Source organism: Pundamilia nyererei, unplaced genomic scaffold (genome assembly GCF_000239375.1).
Source record: "Pundamilia nyererei isolate P.nyererei 1_Seehausen unplaced genomic scaffold, PunNye1.0 scaffold00056, whole genome shotgun sequence".
In the NCBI taxonomy this organism is placed as follows: Eukaryota; Metazoa; Chordata; class Actinopteri; order Cichliformes; family Cichlidae; genus Pundamilia; species Pundamilia nyererei.
In genome coordinates, this window is record NW_005187457.1 from 2,075,181 (window position 1) to 2,091,976 (window position 16,796).

Sequence of the window (16,796 nt, forward strand, 5' to 3'; positions counted from 1 at the left end):
CCCTCTTCTCTTTTCACCTTACAATATAAAGCGCCTTGAGGTGACTGTTATTGTGATTTGGTGCTGTATAAATAACATTGAACTGAAACTTTCAAACCATTTAATGAAATAAAGTGTACCTACACATCTAAATTTTTTAAATCTGATAATCATCTACATCGGGGTGTCCAACTCCAGGCCTCAGGGCTGGTATCCTGCAGGCATTAGATGCGTCCTTAATCCAACACAGCTGATTTAAATGGCTAAATGACCTCCTCAACATGTCTTGAAGTTCTCCAGAGGCCTGGTAATGAACTAATCATTTGATTCAGGTGTGTTGACCCAGGGTGAGATCTAAAACCTGCAGGACACCGGCCCTGAGGCCTGGAGTTGGAAACCCCTGAGCTAAATGGTTACCAAAATATTCTAATGTATTTGGTATTTTGATTATTATCAAACTATGAAATGACCCCTCTTGCTCTGTAGATGGAGGTATTGCTTTCCTTGAATAGACCACTCCCATCTGGATAAAAATGTTTCATTACAGGATAAAGATGAGCACTACAAAACCATTTGCCTTGATTCAAGTGACCATTGCGCCCAAACCACAGATTCCAAAGGTTCAGGTTTTTCCTTTAATCTGTCACATGCCTCTACGGTTCTAATTCCTCTAATGTACTTACACATGAGAGTTTCTGCTCGAGAACAGGACTTTAGCATCGTTGTCATCATCCTCGTCCTCGTCGCCAGCCTCATCCACAAACTCCTCGTCTTGCTCCTCCTCCTCAGCTCCTTTCTGCGTGCTTGCCTCTTCATCCCATCGCTCCTCTTTGTAGTACAGCTCATCTGCATCTTCTCCCGGCCGCTTGTCAATCATAAACAGTCCCTCAATTGATGCAGCTCCAGCTTCTGGCTTGCTGCAAATTCCCCCTCTCCTCTCCTTCCCCCTGTATCCCGAATCCTCCTCTTCAGAAACTTCCCTCTCCTCCTCCTCCTCCTCTTCCTCCTCCTCATCACTGCTGTCCAGCAGACTGACTGCTGTCCTCTTCTCCACGATGACGTCTTTGGGTTCAGAGTCAGAACCTGCTGTAACCTTGTGCTGCTGATATGATGTTACCTGAATGGACTCAACCACCTGCTGAGATGTGCTGACTTCCATTTCCTCCCCCACACTAGGCCGGTTTTCTACGATGACATCATCATCCACAGACTCATCTGGCAGAGGTGGGAGGAGGTCCACAGCTTTCTGCGTCTCCTTGGCCTCCTCTGTGGTTTCCAAGGCCCTCTCACATGTTGTTTCTGTAACTGATTGGCAAGGCTCTAACCGCTCTGGTGATGGGACTGTTTCCTGCATCACTTCCATCTCTAAAGTGTCCTCGTCTTTATTTCCAGCAGACGGCTCCTCCTGCTGGTTTTTGCTGACCACTGCAGGCTCGCTCACAGGTTCTGAGGGAGATGCATGGGAATCTTCTTTAGAGGCGAAATCCGTTTCCTTTTTTCTACCCGCTTTCGTGGACGACAGATCGGTACTATTCACACCCTCGTGATCTTCTACCGTTTGGCTCTCATCTTCCTCCACCACCGTTTCATCTGCATCCTCAGCAATCAGTGTGCTTTCTAATTTAGAATCGTTTAATGTGCTGCCCTCCTCGGCAGATTCTGATGCATTTTCTACAACGACGCTGCAGTCCTTGGCTGAGCGCCTGGAGGCCGGAGCACCACGGCTGCTGTTCCCAGAGCCTGTGCGGCTGCTGCAGGGGGTCCCTCTGGCTCGTGTGAAGCTGGGGGTCCCCACTTGGGAATGCACATCCATAGCGTCTGAGTCTGAATCCATGGCTCTGAGAGTTGTCGACCTGGTCCTCCCACTTCTGCGACTTGTCAAACTGTAAGTAGGCCCGGACTCAAATCCTTCAGAGTCACAAGACGGAGGTTCACTAAGCTCTGCAGGGGCTGCAGCCTTTCCTCTCACTGCCCTGGTCTGTCGACGTGTTGGAGCCGGAGACTGAGAGCTTCCTGACGGCTCGTCTAGATGCATTGGAATGGGACTAGTTTTTCTTCTGGATCTCGTAGCTCTGCGAGTAGTGGACTTGGACACATCAGCTCCTGACACACTGGAAATGCAGCTGTCAGCGTCGGAGAGCTCAGACTCCCCAGTTTGGGGTTTGGCAGACGATCTGGTACGAGCTTTTCTCTGACTTCTGGTGGCTCTCTGGGAATCGGACACCACGGAGCTGCAGGACCCGGTGTCCAGCTCCAGGACAGCTTTTACATCTTCCACCTTGACACAAGCAGCATCTGAGCTTTCAGCCTTCTTTCTCGCACTCCTTAGACCACGTTTTGATGCAGACACTGCAGATGAGCACGACTCCACCTCAGATATCTCCTCCTCTTCCTTGTTAACTTTGCGGGTCTGTCTCCTTCCCCTGGTACGCGTCACTGGCAATTCAATGTCGGACACCACTGAGCAGCAGGACTCCGCCTCTGACACATCCGCCTCATGGACGGAGCCCACCGGGGTGGAGGGCTGCTCTGGACTGTGAAGCCTTGAAGCTCTGCTGCATCTCTTTTTTGTGGTGGTTGAGGAAGAACCTGAATTTTGTGCAGCACTTTGCTCAAGCTGACTGCAGGACTCCAGAACGCCATCGTGGGTAGGACTTTCTGCTTGCTTAGTAGTCCTCCTGGTTCTCCGAGCAGTGGAAGGAGTGGCCTGTGTGAAAGAAGCAAGGCACAGTTAGTGGTAAGGCTAGTTTACAGCAACATGGCTGAGACGATAAGCAGAAGATAAGTCTGGTGACATTTTACTGTCAAGAACTCAGACAGAGAGCTTGATATCCTGCAACAAATGCACTAGTTTCCAATACTAATGTGTCACAAAAAATCCTGTCTAATGAACGGCATGTACAATTTACACCTGGAGAGGCTTTTAATGGCTTCCCTCTACATCTGATCGCTTGGTCTGTAACAGGCCAGTACGTAGCCTGAGATCCTCAGACAGAAACCTTTCATCTGTTTCCAAGGCATGGCTGAAAATGCCTCACAGTCAAAGCCCTGAAGCTTTGGAACGAGCTGCCCAAAAAAATCCAAGTATGCAGAGTCCATAACCTTCTTTAAATCCACTCCAAACACTTTATGCTAGATTAAAATCGTAGCTTTGGTACTTCTTGTTCAGGTGTTTCATGCATTTCCTTTTTCCAAACATAACGCTTCTCTTTTCACCCAGAAAGTCCTGGTCAGCAGGGAGCACTTCAACAGGAAATCGAACCTCATTCAGGCTTCTAGCTTGTTCATCTGATCTTTAGCGGACTGCAGGTGGGGGAAGAGCTGTCCTTTTTACAGAGCCGTGGTTTTCACCTTGCAGCCTTGCCCCACACACACAGAGGCTTTTAATTGCTCAGTTGCCAATACAAGTTCCTTTCTGCCCTCACGGACTGCAAGCCCTGCTCTTACAGCAATCTCTGTTGATCAATCACTCCCGAGCAGCGCAGCAGTGAATCGTCTCCTTATGCTTGCCTTCCTGATCAGAATTATCATCCTTTAACTTTTATTTTTAGTCTGACATTTTTGTTTTCAATTTGAGTTTCAGTTTCCAGACTAATTTTATGAATGATATTTTCAGATTGTCATCCTCCTCCTTTTGTCTGCTTCCTTCAACACATGTGTCACTAGGTCTATAACACTACACTATTGGGCCAAATATGTGTTTTAGGTTATTTAATAATAAAGGATGCTTTACTCATAAATATACACTGATTAGTGAGTTATTAATTTTTTTAAAGAAATTGATGAGTTTCCATAAACTTAGAATTAATCAATCAAAAATATGCATAACGAGGTGCTGGTTAGTGAAAGCCGCCATGTTTGACTGAGCTGTACAGTGACATCACCCTTCAGGCCTCTAACACACGAAAACATGTATAAAAATGTTGCGTTACTCCTAATGTTGTTACAATTACTTATTGTCAGTAGATTAGACACGTGACCCTGGTGTTTTAAGACAATAACAGCTAAATTATGCAAGTTAATGTTGGGCTCCAGTGTCACGTTTCCCTCTGACAAACAGTTTGTTACAGTCTCACACTGTGTGAGTTTATTCGCTAAGTGTCCAAGTCCAACGGAGTTAGGTCCACTCTAACGAAAGTTTCATAGTCCTACAGCCTCCTCTACATAAAACAGACACGGACACCAGCCGAGGTAAGCAGCAGACTGACAGCCTACACGCCAGAGCTGTTTGTCCTACAGCGGCCACCGTAGACGGGATTATTACACACTTAAACTGGGAGGGATAAATAAAAACGTAATTCGGCTGATCGAACGCCTCGGTCTACTGACATCTAGTGGTGAAACCGTGCACACTAAACCTTTAAGAATTTCACAGCAAAATAGTAAAAATAATACAAACACACTTGCAATAAACATATACAACCATGGCTAAAACTGAATTTTTAAAAATTCGTTTTAGTTTTTAGCCTAACACTTAACTAAAAAGGTTTTTACACCTACTTTTTAAATTCTCTACAATAAACTTGGCCCAATGTATTTGGGCCTCATCTCCACCATTATGTGGCGTTAGAAATCCTAATAGCTATATTAAGCTAACAGCTAATAAATAAACAGTTAATAGCTTCTCATTACCACCTTTTTCTTGAGGTTCGCGTAGTTTTGTTATACAGAAATATAACTGGAGTCGAATGTGTTAACGTGGGCCTTCTCGTGATCTACTTTTAGCACTTTATGTGGAAATCTGTGGATTTTTAGGTCACATTTACACAATAACATGAGATGTTTACTCAAGCAGCACTTTACGAGAGTTAGACAGAAAACACGAGTAGGAGAAGAAACTAAAACTATGAGATGCTGTTATTTAGTCCGCATGTTTCTGTTTTCTGCGCGGATCCCTCACAACATGAACACAAGCTGGTACAGGGTGAAGTCCACGTGAAGCTGGGGCAGATCCACACATCAGCTCTCACACACGTGCCAGGCGTATAACTCACTACCTGGACCTCCAGGTGACACCTGAACATCTGCAGCTTCCAATAATCTCCCTCTGTGACACGTACCTGGACCTCAGAGCGCTGCTCCGGGTCTGTTTTAGCTGGGGAGCTCACACGCACTCCTCTCCTGGTCGCCACCATCTTGCTCTCTCACAACTCACTTCCGGCATGAAGGCTAGACCCGACTAGTCAAATGAACGGAAATGAGACACAGGCCTAACAGCAGATCACAGAGCAGCCGACTAACTCTCGAGTTGTAGTTTATTTATTATAATTATTATAACTATTGTAATTGTTGTATTGGAAGAATTACTCAGTGAGAATTAACTAGGGTGACCAAGAGGACACTTGGCCCAGTCATGAAGAACTTTAATAGTACAGTTTGCTTAAAGAAAACTTCAACATATTTAAACGATGCCTTCTCTGTGAGGTTAATGAATGGTGGAATAAAAAAATGTCATGTAGGCTTTTACAAGTCAACAAATGCAAAAATAGAGGACGGTTGGTCACACTAAGTTAACATACAATCACTAATTTTAATATATCCTTTGATAAACTGCTAAGAATCACTAATTGGGCCCATCTGTGTCAGTTTTAAGCAACTATTAACGTTTCCAGGTGGCTTTAGACCGCAAAGAGACGGTTAATTATTAGAAATAAAAGCCTAATGCTCAAAATCAGGAGCAAAACAACCTAAATTGCATGCTCTGTTTTGATAAAGGAGCACAAAATGACAAAATAACCAAAATTGTGTCATAAAGCATAAAAAAATTTAATAAAGATTATATATTTAAAAAAATTTAATAAAAATTTTATAAAGCATAAAAAAATCTATCTACTATCTACTACTATGTTCTTTATTAAAACAACACAAGCTTGCATATTAAGTCAGGGGTGTCAAAAATAAAGCCCGGAGGTCAAAATCGGCCCGACAAAGACTCAAATCCAGCCAGCTGGACAAATTCTTAATAATTCTTATAAATAAATAACATATTGCTTCATATTTTCTGTGAATTAACTGAAACTTTGCTTTATACTTACAGCAGTCAGGCAAATAAGCTGCCAAAGTTTTTCTGCAATTTTACACCGTTATTTCTTACTTATTTCTTTCTTTACTACAGCAGCTGAAATTCTTATATTTAGACATTTCAGCTAAATGTTTAGCTAAACTTCTCACTGACACAAAGGCTAATTTAACCACTTTAGATCCCTCTATTAAGTCTTGTATCAGCAAAGGAGGTCTAGCTGCACAGGACTTAGGAAAGTATACACTTGGTACACCTTGCTAGTGGCTTAGACCCCATTTAGCCTTCAGAGATGCCTTAATTCCTCAGGGTCTAGTCGGCAGCTTTGCTGGCTGCACATCCATGATGCTGATCTCCTGTTCCCACAAAGGGGCTCTGTTGTATTGGACCATGGAGATCATTTCAGTTCACTGATTATCACATAGAAGAAAGCAGCTTGAAGTTGAGTTTTGTGACATCAGAGGGTGGGTGGACCGAGGCCATAAAGGGATGTACGCGGTCAGCAACAACGCAGGCAGGCTGTGGTGTTTAAACCATGCTAACTGAATCATAAACTTGCTGGCGTAACATTACAAAAAGCCTGTTTTTTTTTAATCGAATCAATTCAAATGAAGACTGACCCCAAATACTCTGCAGGAAGAAATTATTCACCAGTGTTAATTATTTTATTTCATTAACATTTACACAAGCCCAATCTTTTTAAACCCCTCACCCCACCGTCGATTCCAGGTCTACATTTTATCAACACCCAATTCATGATATACTTACAGGAGACACTTAATGTTAAACATGTTTTACAGTACGAGTAAATTCCGAGGAGTTCCTGGACCCTGTCTGCGATTCACAAATACAAACGTATTCCTCAAAAGCTTTTCACATCTCCTCGGCACGGAGATTCCAGTGCTTTTAAACAACACATTTAAAAGTCATTTACTTTTAAAATACTCTCCCTCTGATTAATCTCATGAGCAAGATTGGGAGGTGAGGGTAAAATTTTTGATGTCATCTTAAAAAAAGTACATGGTTAAAAAAAAAAGTGAAAAAAAAAGAGCATAACAGAACAGAGTTATATGAGCTCACATATCTGTCTGCTTTACAGGTTAAAGTCTAATTCAGACTCCCATCATACCACCACCCGAGTACCCAACCGTCACACACATGTTAACGGTTTTATAACCGAAGGAATGTAAATATTATATAGCATGAAAAATCCCGCTCCCCACAAGTTATAATTTCCCTCTTTCCACATACGCTTCTCTTGCTTTAGCACTTATTTCACTCAGACTGGTATTTAAAGCATGATTCACACAGACGCGGGGAAGACAAAGCAGGGTTGATAACAGGAGGAGCAGATGCGAGGCACTTCATATCAGAGTATGGTTGAGAGACCTTCGTCATGGAGGTTTAACGAGCAGCACCTTTAAAGCGGCCTCTGGTGCGCTGATTTACACCAGATCTGTTACCTTACTAGTCACGGTGAGTCACCATGTGTTAATCTCAATTTATCAGTCTTTTCTCTCAAAGCTGACAGTGGAGTTGATCTTTGCACGTTCATGTCCGACTTTAAATCTCACGGAGACAGTGGTAAAGAACACCAGCGTGTCTTTAACCGGATGAATCACAGATGAGGAAGATGCAACCCGTCCGTACAGTTAAACAATGACTTCATGATTCATAATGATTGGCAGCACCCATTATTCAGAGCTGTAACTTTGCATGTGTGTGAATAAAAACGGAGGAAAATGGCTTCATCCCGCTCTCTCCCTCTCTAGTTTGGGTGCTAGGTGCTTGTCTTCTTTGCACTGACGAGGTAGCCCTTAGACTTGATGATGCCCCTGCTCTTGACAATAACGTTGTAGCGCAGGACCCACTCCAGCCTCCAGTCACCGATGTTCAGGTCCTGCGCTCCCGCCCGCACCGCCTCCTGAAAAGTGTCTGCAGATATCAGCTCTGGAAAAAAAGAAATCAGTGCAAAGAAGGAGCAGTTTAAAACTCAATAAATAAATAACAGTCACAGTTTACTGTAAACTACAGCATGCAACTTATACTACACAAAGTGGGAAGTCACAAGCATCCCACTAAAGCCACTGAGCAGCCCAAGGACAAAGGACATGGAGAGGAGACAGCAAAGCAGGGAGACAGAGCAGGGGGAAGACATGCAATAAATGGCCTGAGACTGGGTTAAACAGCCAGGCCTCTGATTACCAGCTCACCTTATCAACCCTGCAGGTATACCTGCATCCCTGGTATGCGTTTTTAATCTTACAGGAATGATTTAGCTGCTCAGAAAATTTTCAGTGTTCTATTTTGTTTGAATATTTGAATTAGGACAAAACTTGAATTGGAATAAATGCTGCATTTATAGAAACATTAGCTGCATTCCAGTTTTACTTAGTAACAATTTAAAAACAACTATATGTCCAGCCGTCAACATCTTTACCTTTGGGATCATTGTGCGTCAGCAGCTGGATATCAAACTCCTTAGCAAACGCTGTCAAGTCTGGAGGCATCACGCAGCAGGAGGCCAGGTTGACCTGGTTACTGCTGGGCTTTATCTGCTCCGAGAAAAGGAAGATGATGAGGGAATCGTAGCAGATAACAGATCGTTGTTCTCATGTGCTATCCTAATCAGAAGTCAGCATCACTTTTGACTGGCGATGACAGATTAAAGCTCGCATGTACAAAGCTTCCCACTGACCTGAGCCCACTTATAGAGCTGTTCCAGCAGATCTTTGTCCAGGTCAGAGGTGCCAATAGCGGCGATCTGCTTGCTTCTAACCAGAGCCTCCAGCTCCTCCCAGGCTGGCTGAAGGTGGGCCAAACTTTGGCTGTCGCCGTCTGAGGGCCCGGGTGGAGCAATGATAACAGAGTCAAGCTGGGACACTGCCAGCGTCTGGCAGGCTACGGATAACAGACAAATAAGGCTGTAGGTTTTAAGAAACTTTTTGTTTTTTACTTTTGTTGAAGAAATTTAAAGCTCACCCATCTCCACTGCGTCTTTGATGGAAGACTGACCAGACTCATGCAGGAACAGCTTGACTGTGAAAACAACAAAGCATGAATAGCTGGTTCCTCTGCTGACTGCCACTTCTATCACTACCAACTCTATTCTGCAGTCAGCCAGATATTAGGTGGAGATGCTCTGAATTAATCCATTAGTTATCTGAATCAGGAATTTAATTTGGATATTATCTGATCGACAGGAGGACGTGTTGATTTAAAAAAAAAAAAAAAAGTGTGGTGACATCAAAGTTCATGTCGACTAAAACGTCAACCATGACCCTTGGCTTAAATCGCCAAGCTGGGTGATGAGGTACCTGCAGGTCAGCGAGTAACTGGCTGATCCAGCTCTCTGCTGGGACAGCAACCAACACTGACCTGAAACCTTCAACTCCTCTCTCTCTTCAGGTGTGATTGCGTCTGTTGCCTCTGGTATGGAGAACTCCAGTGTGTCAGTCAAGTCCTGCATTAGACGGTAAAGAAAAGCGGTCTGATCACCGCCCTCATCCGACGTGAGAAATGTGGCACGGCCAGTCTCACCTGGTTTTTACTATATGTGTATGTTGTACATATGTACAAATATACCATTCAGGCCATAAATATGACAGAGGGACAGGTGACACTGGTGAGGAGCTTTCTCACGTGCTGAACCGTGAACTTGAAAGATTTTATTGGTGGCCATAAGCGAGAAGAGACTTGCATTTGGATATATTTAAGGCCTCTTACTTCAGCTCTTTCAAACCTCCCACTGAGTCCGGTGGGCCTCGTGATATAAGCCGAGGCAGATTAGCTGATCCAAGCAAAAAAATACCCACAGTGGGAGTGAGTTCAGCAGGAGAGCTGGTTGACTACAACAGTTCCTAAAGCCTCCTTTATTTCATTTCAGTATTTTGAGACCATGATAAAATGGTAAAAACACTGCATCCAATGCCCTCCAATTTATTTTGAAGTTAATGGGGAAAAAACTCCTCCATAAAAGGTTACGTCCCACCCACCCCCCAGTCCCTTAAGCTAACAGACAGATGCACATTTGGTATGGCGCCTTTGGCAGGCAGCACTGCATGAACATTCACCATGACAGCCTAGAGCCTAGAGAATTTCTTTGATGTCCATCAACATCTATTGCGTTATTTTACTTTCCCAAGCACTGGACTCCATCTGACTGACAGTGAGACATTCACCTACTGCAGGTCTGACTATCGCAGCTGTGTATTACCCAAAGGCACAAACTCTCTGACAAACTGGTTTATATATTGGAGTTAATTACTACGGCTGAAACATTAGAAAGCTGAAATAGTTTTCCCACCTTGGATGACAGCTTTGTTGTGGAAATCCATTCGCTCAGCGAGGCTTGAATGCAGTCTCGAAGCTGAAACATCAAAACGGACTTAAGGTTAGGCCAACGACCATGAGACATGCAGACAGCTGGAGCTCATCAGCAGACTCCCAAACAGCTGGAATATGCTGCTCCGAAAACATGACAAGTAATGACATCAGCTGGACCGACTTTAAAGGTATCCAGTATCGGTCCAGTTTAAGGTGAACTGAATGCTTTGTTTATATAAAGAAAAGTTAACCTATTAACACAAAGATATTTGTGGCATTTGCTGCATCAGTTGTTTTGAATTGAACGAGTGAGACAGGTTCATTAGTGTTGTGAGACTTTGAAAGACAAACTGTGACTGGTTTAACAGGATTTGTAGCTGCTGAAAAATGTCTTTAATAACCTTAGCTTTGACACCTCGCTCATATCAGTCAGATATCACAAATGGCAAAAGGCTCACAACATATTTAAGGTGGTCACATGATTGCAAAGTTGGCCACACATGAACACACATGTAGTAATTTGTCCTACAGAAGTAAATTACATAACTGAACACTGCCCATAGTTTGTGCAAGGCAAGGGCTGCAAAAGACTGTGTCGAAAAAATTACTTCCTAAAGCTCGATTTTGCTCCCTATAGCATTTTGTGAGAAGTTAGCCACATGTGTCGTGTTCCAAAACAGATTTTCAGTAATGACCTTAAAAGCCTACCCTGTGATAACTCATTTTTTCCCCTGTTGTGGCAGTAAAAGTTGTCTTTGATTGCAGATCTTATATAGAGAGAGCCACCAAACCACCTTAAACACAATTCTGACTACAGAAGACAAACGCAGGATCACACTTCATGAAGAAACACACATACAGGACAGAGAAAGTCTTATTACACTATTCAACATGCACTGCTCTGCACACCATTTGCAAAAAAACAAACAAACAAACAAAAAAACAACAACAACCTGTCCACTATGCTATGGCTGATAAAAAACGACTACAAGTGCCACTTTAGGGTAAGTTACACCCAAAATGTAGCCAAGAAAACTGCAAGCCATGTCTTTATTTTTGAGGATTTAATGAATGAATGCTGTGCTGAATCAGGAACAAGTCGAAACCAAACCCTCCCAGCAGTCCTGCCTTTATATAACACTATAAACAATTCAGTTCACCAACTATTCAACTTTCAACTACTAAATCAAAATGCTGACAAAGGATTTTATTAAACGAAATGTTTAAACAGTTACAGCTTCAACAAAAGTGAAGATTAGTAGTTTATGTTTAGATAGTTATGTAACTATTAGGCTCTGGAGCTCTGACATGTTCTGTTCATTGTTTAGCCGTGAATGACTCATAAACCAATCAACCGCTGTATCAATATGTTTATTACTGACACATGAGCATTTTATGAGAGTAGAGCACACTGTAAGTGCTGGTTTTGTTGTCACATTTCAGGCTGTCACATCACCTGCGGGTAATACACTTGTTTGAAGCTCTCGGGTCTTTATTTACAGTGGCTTTCACAGCCTCGTGTCTGTAAACTTTTCACCTTAGGCCGGATCGTAAAGTTGGTTACACTACGAACCTTTAACACACTAGTAAAATTAAAGTGAAACTGATGAGCTACACCACTTTAGCCCACATATGCGTCTAAATATGGACGGATGGGATATGAAATGCATATTTTCGAATGTATTTCAGTCATATTTCTCTTCATATAAGCTCTATGTGTAATCTTACCCAGGCCTATCAGTTACCACTCGTCGGTATCAATATCAGGTTGAATAATTAGCTAGGCGCTAAGCTAACGGGCTACATGCCACTGCCGTTTCCAACCGTCTTGTTATGTTTTACCTCCTCGCTGGGAGAGCCCGGACACTTCTTTTTCAGGCGACTTCGGTTGACCAGATTCCCGGTGTGGAGCCTGAAGGTCTTCGCGTGACTCAGCAGCATCTTCGCCTCAGTGTTGGTGTTGGTAGTGTTTTGAGAATCCATGTGCTCTCGGACGCTAGGCTAACAAGCTGCTAAACTGTTTAGTTGGCTGCGGTGAAATGTGACATCAGTAGTGTTGTCACTCCGTCACTGACTGCTGGACAAGCACACTGCAGCACAGACCCCCACCGGCACTGTCAAAATGATGTGGTCAGGATGACTTGCACTCAGCGCTGACTAGCTGGTTTGGTTGTTACTCGTAAGCCGGTGTGTCACGCCCACATAGCGGCGGCGGTGGAATGAGAGAGCTGGTTCGGATAACAACATGGAGTGACATCCAGCGCACCGCACTGGATTCATGGAGCGGATTCTTGCACCGAACAAGTCCCACCACTGGATGGCGGTGTCTAAACATTACTAACAAGGCATTTACTCATTTGCCTTCAGAGCCCGGCTTAATTCTTTGTGGCGTGAATTCAGCAAGGTCCTGAAAATAGTTCTAAGACATTCTGGTGCATATTCACATGATAACATTACACAGTTGCTGCAGATTTGTTGGCTGAACATCCACAGTGAAAATCTCCTGTTCCACCAAATCCCAAACGTGCTCTATTGGATTGAGATGTAATGACTGTGGAGTTCATGTGAGTCATTGCCATGTTAAAGAAACCAGTTTGAGGTGACCTAAACTTTGTAACATGGACTGTTATCATTCTGGAGGCAGCCATCAGATGATGGGTTCACTGCAGTCATGAAGGGATGGACATTCTCAGCAACAACACTCAGGTAGGCTGTGGTGTATAAACAATGCACCAACAAAAGAGTGCCAATATGCACAGGTGAGCCTGTGCAAACTGTAGCCTCAGTTTCTTGTTCTTAGGTGACAGTGGTGGAACCCGTTGTGATCTTCTGCTCATGTTGCCTATCTGCTTCCAGGTTTGACATGCCGTGCATTCAGAGATGCTCTTCTGCATACCTTCGTTTTAATGAGTGGTTATCTGAGTTGCTTTCCCATCAGCCCAAAGCAGTCTAGTCATTCAACTTTGACCTCTTGCATCAAGAAAGCATCTTCCCCCAGAGAACTTTACTGGATATTTTCTATTTTGGGGATCATTCTCTGTAAAACCCTAGAGATGGTTGTGTGGAAAAATCCCATTAGTTTAATAAATACTCATAAAACAACGATGCCAAAGTCACTTAAATCATCTTGGTTCCCAATTCTCATGCTCAGTTTAGCAGGTCATCTCATCAACATTCTTAAATGTACTGGTTTGCTGCCATCTGATTGACTGATTAAATATGTGCATTAAAGAGATGTACCTAATTAACTGACACTACTGTGTATAATGTCGCTAATGCTTTATTTAAACTTGCATGCATTTAATTCCAATTTATTTTCTAATACTTTTGACTTTTTATAGGTAACAGCTTTAGTTAATAGTTTCTATGATTTTGTATTTTCTAAATAGTTTTTAATTAAGTTTAGTTTAGATTTGTTGTTTTCACTTGTTTTTTGTTTTATTTATCCTTTATTTAACCAGGAAACTATGATTCTTTAAAGATTTAAAAGTCTCTTTCTCAAGAACGCCCTGACCAAGAAAGACAGAAGTACAGCCAACAGAGTTGCGCAACCTAGAACATACACACCCACACACACACAGGCAACAAAAAAATATGCAAAGTAACAACACTAAAATACAGCCGATAAGCAAATACAACACAAAAACAGCCAAAGTTTGTGAACCTCAGTGGCTATGAACTCTGAAACATCAATAAACATCATCGCATTGGGCCAAAGAAATAAGTGAATCACGTTCAGACAAAACCTCTACAGTCAAATCATTCACAATCACCTTGAATTCATTTAGTGAGATCAGTTCCTTAAGTGTTTTGTTAACTTTGGAGCTGTTTCCAGAGGGAAACAGTTGCAACTGCATTCGAATTCTCCTAATGCTTTTTCTAAATTCATTGTGAATCTTTGGAACAGACAGAAGGTATAGGTCTGGGGACCTAAGACAATAACTTCCCACATTTTTCTGTAATTAGGATGCGATCTAGCAAGAATAGCTTTATAAATAAGAACACAGCAGTGGTCGAGAGAGTCTATGAAATGACAAAGCAAACCATCGACCTAAGCATACAACATACAGTGGTGCGTCAGAGTTTTAAGGTTTGTAATAAATCTCCGTGCTCCATGATAGACAGAATGTAAACATTCTGAAGATGCATGCAAATACATGTAAATAACATGACCATAATCCAGGACTGACACAACGGTGGAAGCAACGGTCTGGTTCTTGCCTCAAAAGACTGTTCGTGCATCAACTATAGCGATGCACGAACAGTTCAGCGGCTCGGTTTTGTCAGCATTTGAAGCAAATATTAAATCACCCAGGCTTTGTTTCCAGCTAGCAGTTTTCTCATTTTGTGTTTATTTTTCTTTAGCTTAACTGTCAGTCTGTTTAGCATGTTTTAATATAAAGGGTTTTTGTCAGGGAAGAGTTCTCAAGAGTGCAGAATAGGTGTTACACAACACTTTGTGAAAACAGTCAACTTACTGTCATGTAGACAGTTCAAGCCTCAGTAAACATTTGCCTCAACAAGCAGTTTGTGCTGTCACTTTTAACCGAACTGCCAAAGACTGTTTTCATTTTGGTAGCTTTGAAAGTACACTTTATCTCTTCAGTTATTTTTTTCAAAAAGCCTTTTTTCCCCCAGTTAACGAAAGTAACAACTATAATAACATTGTTCCCAATTGGCTGTATCATTTCTTGTACTTCTTGGCACGGGAGAGCATTATTACACAAGAAGGTTGTCCTGTCTTTATCATACATGAAGATTGGCACTATATGAGTCTGAACTGCTTTTGCTTTGCGTGTTAAGATTTAAGTTAGAAACCGTATAAACAAAATGTAAAAACAAATTAGCTCCACTTTATTCGCTGCTGAATAACGTCCATGCATTTGTTCCATCTAGTCCACCCATATGGAAAAGAAATAGTAAAAACATAAATGATTTACTCATGAAAGTGGCCACTTTCTCATTACTTTCATATATTTTTTTAGTAAGTATACAAAACATACAAGTTTCATTATATAATTTTTCAAGGGATCTTATATGTGTTTTCACTCTTGTATGCTTTTTATACAAGTTTCATACAAGACAGATAAAAACTTTATAAGATTTATATATATCTTTTCCATATGGGCAGACTCTTGTCATTTCTGATTATCAGGTTGTTCTAAAAGCTTAGCTTAGTTATGCTGCTTTAGGTTCAGGCTGCTGGAGGAAATTCCCATGATGCACTGAGCATTTCTTCTCCTCTCAACTCTTTTCACCTGTGATACGTTTGTGCCAAATCTGCACATCGTTGCTTTCTGTATGCTTTCTCCTGTAGTTTGCATTATCCAATCCTCGATGAGGTTCTGCTGGACACCTCTTCCTGCTGAAATGCAGTTCTTCTTCCCCACACTTGAAAAGTGTGCTACATTTGCTACATTTGGCACATTTGGTAGGTTTCCTGTTAATACTTTTTTTACTTCGGTCTTTTACTATGACAGCCAGCGATAAAATCCTAAGAATGGGAAATGCAATACTGTGAGACATGGCATAAATATGCAACAGTTAGAATAAAACTTAATTAAATAAGAATCTGCACCATAGTCCTACACTGTCAAACTCCTAAAATCCCAGCAATGAGAAGGGCCACTGTGCAGTTTGTGCTTTTACTTATGATATTCTGTCACATTGCAGATCATTTATCTGCACTTTACTCAAGAAGTACTTTGAATGCAGCACCCAGAGTAAAAAAACGAAGTTCTGTAAATCCTCGCTTCTGCCCCCGTGTTTTCACTCCGAGGCTGTTTTTCGTGGCATGGTTTGTTCTGGTAAGCCTTTTCTTCGTTACAGACATGCCGACATGTCACAGAAGGAAAAGCCTAAGGCTAAAAAATAACATTGAGTTCCACTTTGGCCCTTGAGATTCGTAGTCCTTGAAAAGAACACAGCAATTTTTAGAAATGTGAGTGTTGGCCTCTCGAGTAAAGTACAAGCATTTACTTTACTGTGATATACAGGAAATTAGAAAGTGTGTGTTTGCTTATTTTTAAGAAGTCAGGAGAAAGCCCTCTTTCCTGTTGGAAATGACACAGCCCTCAAGCACAAAGCGAGGTCAATGAAGCTAAATCCTTTTTCCAGTTTTGGTGTAGAAGTCTGGCCAGAGTGTAGACACTAATATCATCTAACTCTGACTGCGAGCCAAGCGTTTTCAGACCTTTTTAACCTGGTATCCACGCCTGACCTGACATAAATATTCTTGATGAAAGCCAGGAAATTCCCATGAGCAGAGTTCCAGGGCACACGAAACGCGAGGGCTTTTATAGCTGCATATTTGGAGGTGACTGATTCACAATCAGATATTTGCTGAATACAAATATATGGTATCTAAGAAAGCAGCCCCCGGGTTTCTCCCACTGTCCAAAGGCATGTTTGTTAGGTTTAGGTTAGGTGTGAATAACTGTCTGGCTCTCTGGACTGAGGACCTGTCCAGGGT

The 16,796-nt window shown here is 42.3% G+C and overlaps 2 protein-coding genes across 2 annotated transcripts in view; both read right to left on the reverse strand.

Moving 5' to 3' along the window:
* The window catches only part of dnttip2 (deoxynucleotidyltransferase, terminal, interacting protein 2), a 9,172-nt gene extending 4,043 nt beyond the window's left edge, over nucleotides 1–5,129 (reverse strand). The window contains exons 1-2 of the mRNA XM_005734047.1: nucleotides 5,040–5,129; nucleotides 663–2,686 (exon numbers count right to left, since the gene is read on the reverse strand). Of these exons, the coding sequence (XP_005734104.1) occupies nucleotides 663–2,686; nucleotides 5,040–5,114 (2,099 nt within the window). The 5' untranslated portion in view covers nucleotides 5,115–5,129. The remainder of the gene's footprint in view (nucleotides 1–662; nucleotides 2,687–5,039) is intronic.
* Nucleotides 5,130–6,647: 1,518 nt separating this feature from the next.
* On the reverse strand, nucleotides 6,648–12,791 carry gclm (glutamate-cysteine ligase, modifier subunit). The gene is made up of 7 exons (XM_005734048.2): nucleotides 12,167–12,791; nucleotides 10,305–10,367; nucleotides 9,377–9,461; nucleotides 8,981–9,037; nucleotides 8,697–8,899; nucleotides 8,439–8,553; nucleotides 6,648–7,948 (listed from the first exon to the last, which is right to left on the reverse strand). The coding sequence occupies exons 1-7, from the start codon at nucleotides 12,305–12,307 to the stop codon at nucleotides 7,779–7,781; spliced, it is 834 nt and encodes a 277-aa protein (XP_005734105.1). The 5' UTR covers nucleotides 12,308–12,791; the 3' UTR covers nucleotides 6,648–7,778.
* Nucleotides 12,792–16,796: the final 4,005 nt, after the last annotated feature.

Excerpts from the sequence above, each read along its gene's own strand:
- gclm (XM_005734048.2), bottom strand. The coding sequence starts at position 12,307 with ATGGATTCTCAAAACACTACCAACACCAACACTGAGGCGAAGATGCTG. Across the intron at positions 9,462-10,304 it reads CAACAAAGCTGTCATCCAAG|GACTTGACTGACACACTGGA; the intron begins GTGGGAAAACTA and ends CGTCTAATGCAG. Across the intron at positions 9,038-9,376 it reads AGAGGAGTTGAAGGTTTCAG|TCAAGCTGTTCCTGCATGAG; the intron begins GTCAGTGTTGGT and ends TTGTTTTCACAG.